Source organism: Apium graveolens, chromosome 8 (assembly GCF_009905375.1).
Source record: "Apium graveolens cultivar Ventura chromosome 8, ASM990537v1, whole genome shotgun sequence".
Classification (NCBI taxonomy): Eukaryota; Viridiplantae; Streptophyta; class Magnoliopsida; order Apiales; family Apiaceae; genus Apium; species Apium graveolens.
Window position 1 is genome coordinate 247,574,915 of NC_133654.1, and position 3,256 is coordinate 247,578,170.

At 39.2% G+C, this 3,256-nt stretch overlaps 2 protein-coding genes across 2 annotated transcripts; both read right to left on the bottom strand.

Moving 5' to 3' along the window:
• Positions 1–401: 401 nt before the first annotated feature.
• On the bottom strand, positions 402–2,459 carry LOC141676961 (pentatricopeptide repeat-containing protein At2g01510, mitochondrial). The gene has a single exon (XM_074482680.1). The coding sequence runs from the start codon at positions 2,331–2,333 to the stop codon at positions 534–536; it is 1,800 nt and encodes a 599-aa protein (XP_074338781.1). The 5' UTR covers positions 2,334–2,459; the 3' UTR covers positions 402–533.
• A 157-nt stretch (positions 2,460–2,616) lies between these two features.
• On the bottom strand, positions 2,617–3,018 carry LOC141680574 (uncharacterized). The gene has a single exon (XM_074486763.1). It carries the CDS (start codon positions 3,016–3,018, stop codon positions 2,617–2,619), a length of 402 nt encoding a protein of 133 aa, XP_074342864.1.
• Between the last annotated feature and the right edge of the window lie 238 nt (positions 3,019–3,256).

Consider the following 3,256-nt stretch of genomic DNA (forward strand, 5'->3'; position numbering starts at 1 on the left):
CAAAACATACTTGAGGGCCTTACTGTGCAGTTACGATTCTGTTTCCAACTAATGTGGAACCCCTTCTGCAAGAATTATATATCAAGGGCTGGACAGATGAAATGCTGTAAACACAGAACTCTAAATCAGGTAAAAGAAGTGCAACAAAAAATGTAGATCAGTTGAGATAAAATAAAGCACCGCCATCTTAAGAGCTGATGTGAGTAAACTTATTTCCACCCAGTAAAGAATGTAATAAAGAGCAACAATTCTTCTATTTATAAGGGATGGTAGATTTCTTCCTTGTTTCATGCAGATTCCATCATTTATCATACTGCCCAATAATTTCATGTAATCCTGTATACGAAGCTATATCAACTCATTGAACCAATGTATATATAATTTATGTCACCCCAACACAATAGAATAATATGTCGTCAATCTTTGATTAATTCAAACAGCTTATCTTCAAACTTTTGTTGCATTTGGAGTAACAAATAATAAAAATACATCACCATTGGAGAACTCGGAGAAGGGTGCATTATTCAATTAAATCACCAAAAATCATTGCAGGAACAGAATCCATGTTTGAAATGGTGAAAACGACTCTTATCTCTCAGGATGATCTCCCTCATGGTCATTTTTGAGACCATTTTAGAGAAAGTATGGCAGTCATCACATGTCCTCAAATTCTTCATAACTCTGATAGGCATCTGACCTTCTATATTGATAAGACCAAATACAATAGCAAGCTTTTCACTGTGAGTGCTAAGTGTTTCTTCTCGTTCCTCCATGTCAACATCATGTAATATAGAATCAGCCTTTGGGCTGTAACCCCAAGTTTTTAGCTTTTCAATTAGTTCCTTCAATTTTTTGTATATTCTTGCCGTTTGTGGATGCCATCTATCTCCTGCATAGAGAATATGAATTTGGCCGTTATACTCAATTGAGCTATACGCAGCCACTTTCTTCATGCCTTTTTTACGCATTTTGTGCCTAACTTTTTCAACACACCTCCACCTCCCTGCTGCTGCATACATGTTTGACAATAAAACATGATATGATGCAATATCAGGGGAAAATTCAAATAGCATGTCCGCCGCATGCTGCCCCAAATCAATATTGCGATAAATTGCACAAGCACCTAAAAGAGTTGCCCAAACCCCTGCATCCGGCTCGATTGGCATGCTTCTAATAAAATTATAAGCCTCTTCAAGCTGTCCTGACCGACCAAGAAGATCCACCATACAAGCATAGTGTTCTTTTCTAGGTTTCAAATTACAGTTATCCGAGTAGGTCATGTAATTGAAATAATTCCATCCTTCCCTTACTAGTCCAGCATGGCTACAGGCACAAAGAACCGCAAGAAAGGTAACACTATTTGGCTGGACCCCCTCGTATTGCATCCTGGAGAACAATTTTAGTGCTCTGCCACTTTCCCCATTCATAGCATAACCCCCAATCATAGTACTCCACGAAATGACATTCCTATAGGGCATTCTATTAAAGAGATCAAAAGCCATGTCCATACATCCACATTTTACATATACATCTAACCTTGCATTATCAACCATCACATTGCCTGTAACCGTTCCTCCTGTCCTTCCAAAATCATATATTTCCAACGCAGTTTCCAAGCACCCCAACTGTGAACATGCTGATAAAGCACTCACAATTGTGACATTATCGGGACGAATCCCCCCTACATGCATTTTATGAAACAACCTCAAAGCATTCACTGCATAACCATTTTGAGCATAAGCCGAAATAAGAGCATTCCATGCCACTAAATCCTTATCAACCATACTAAAAAACAACTTCTCCGCAGACTCCAATTCCCCAAACTTAACATACATGATCATCAACTCAGTCCTCACCATAGCAATAAACTCCAACCCATATTTCAACACAACAACATGAACTGCAGCACCAACCCAAGCATCCCAAAACTCACTACAAGCCTTAACAACATACGGGAACGTAAACGGGTCAGGACGAACACCAAGAACATGCATATCTCTATAAAGTCCCACAGCTTGACAATGTATATCATATTTAACATACCCTTTTATCAAAGTGTTCCATAAGTAAGCTCGTGGCTTGTGCATTTCATCAAACAGTTTGCGTGCATAGGACATGTCACCAAGAACTATGAAATTTTCGAGTAATTTAGTGATTAAACTGTTTTTGATTGATAACCCTGTTGTTAAAATTAGTGCATGAACTTGCATGAGCTGATTAGGACATGAAGAGTGAGCTTGTAATGAAGAATTTAATGCTTGTTTTGTTAATGGAAACAACCGGGTCAAATGTGACCCGGAATGTGTAGATTTTAGTAGCATGCCTTGTTGCATTTCATCATATGCATGTGCATGGGCGTAAGATAGATATAAGTTGATCTTGATACGTACAAAGATGAACAATACCGAAAGTCCCAAGGCAAAAAGCAGAGATTATAGTCAAAAAAACACTTGGAGAAAAAAATAGTTGTTTTTTTGTGAAACCGGAAGATTTTTATTAATCCATCAAATTGTCACTTACAAGATACTCCAACACTGAATGTGGAGGAGTCGAAAAATCAACAAAGCAATTAACATCACAAGGAACTCTAGCAACTGAATGAGCTACCTTGTTGGCTTACTTTTTAATAAATGAAAGCACGATATCACTACGAGCTCTCAAGACATCACGACACTCTTGGAACACTACACCTGCTTCCAAATAATTCTCAGAAGTCTTATTAATAGCTTGAACTGAAATTAGAGAATCACTCTCTACATCCACATGCTGCAGATCCAATAAACTTGCCCATCTGGTAGCTTCTAGAATTGCAGTAGCCTCTGCTTCCACAACTGGCACCACACCTGCAAACCTGCGTGCTCTAGCTGCAATGAAATTGCCTCCATGATCCCTCAAAACAAGACCACAAGAAAACCATGGGTTACCTAGCACAATGTGAGCATCAACATTGATCTTCAACCTGCCTTCATCTGGCGGACGCCACTTAACCACAACATCTTTATTGGCCTGTATAGTCATATTACTCCGGGCCAACTTCAACTTCTGACTGTCACGCCACTGTTTAACCTGAAGTACACTCGACTACATTGCCATCTGGGTCGTCAACATCTTATTCTGCCACACCTTCAAATTCCGTGCTGATCAGATCCCCCATAAGATAGTTGCAATCTGAGCTAGCTTTTCAAAAGGTTCCACTGCCAGAGTATTGAGCAGCCATTCTGAACATGACATAATCTGGGATGTATCAAAACCTAAC

What these genes read in the sequence shown, in the direction of transcription:
- LOC141676961 (XM_074482680.1), bottom strand. Translation starts at nt 2,333, where the DNA reads ATGCAACAAGGCATGCTACTAAAATCTACACATTCCGGGTCACATTTG.
- LOC141680574 (XM_074486763.1), bottom strand. Translation starts at nt 3,018, where the DNA reads ATGACTATACAGGCCAATAAAGATGTTGTGGTTAAGTGGCGTCCGCCA.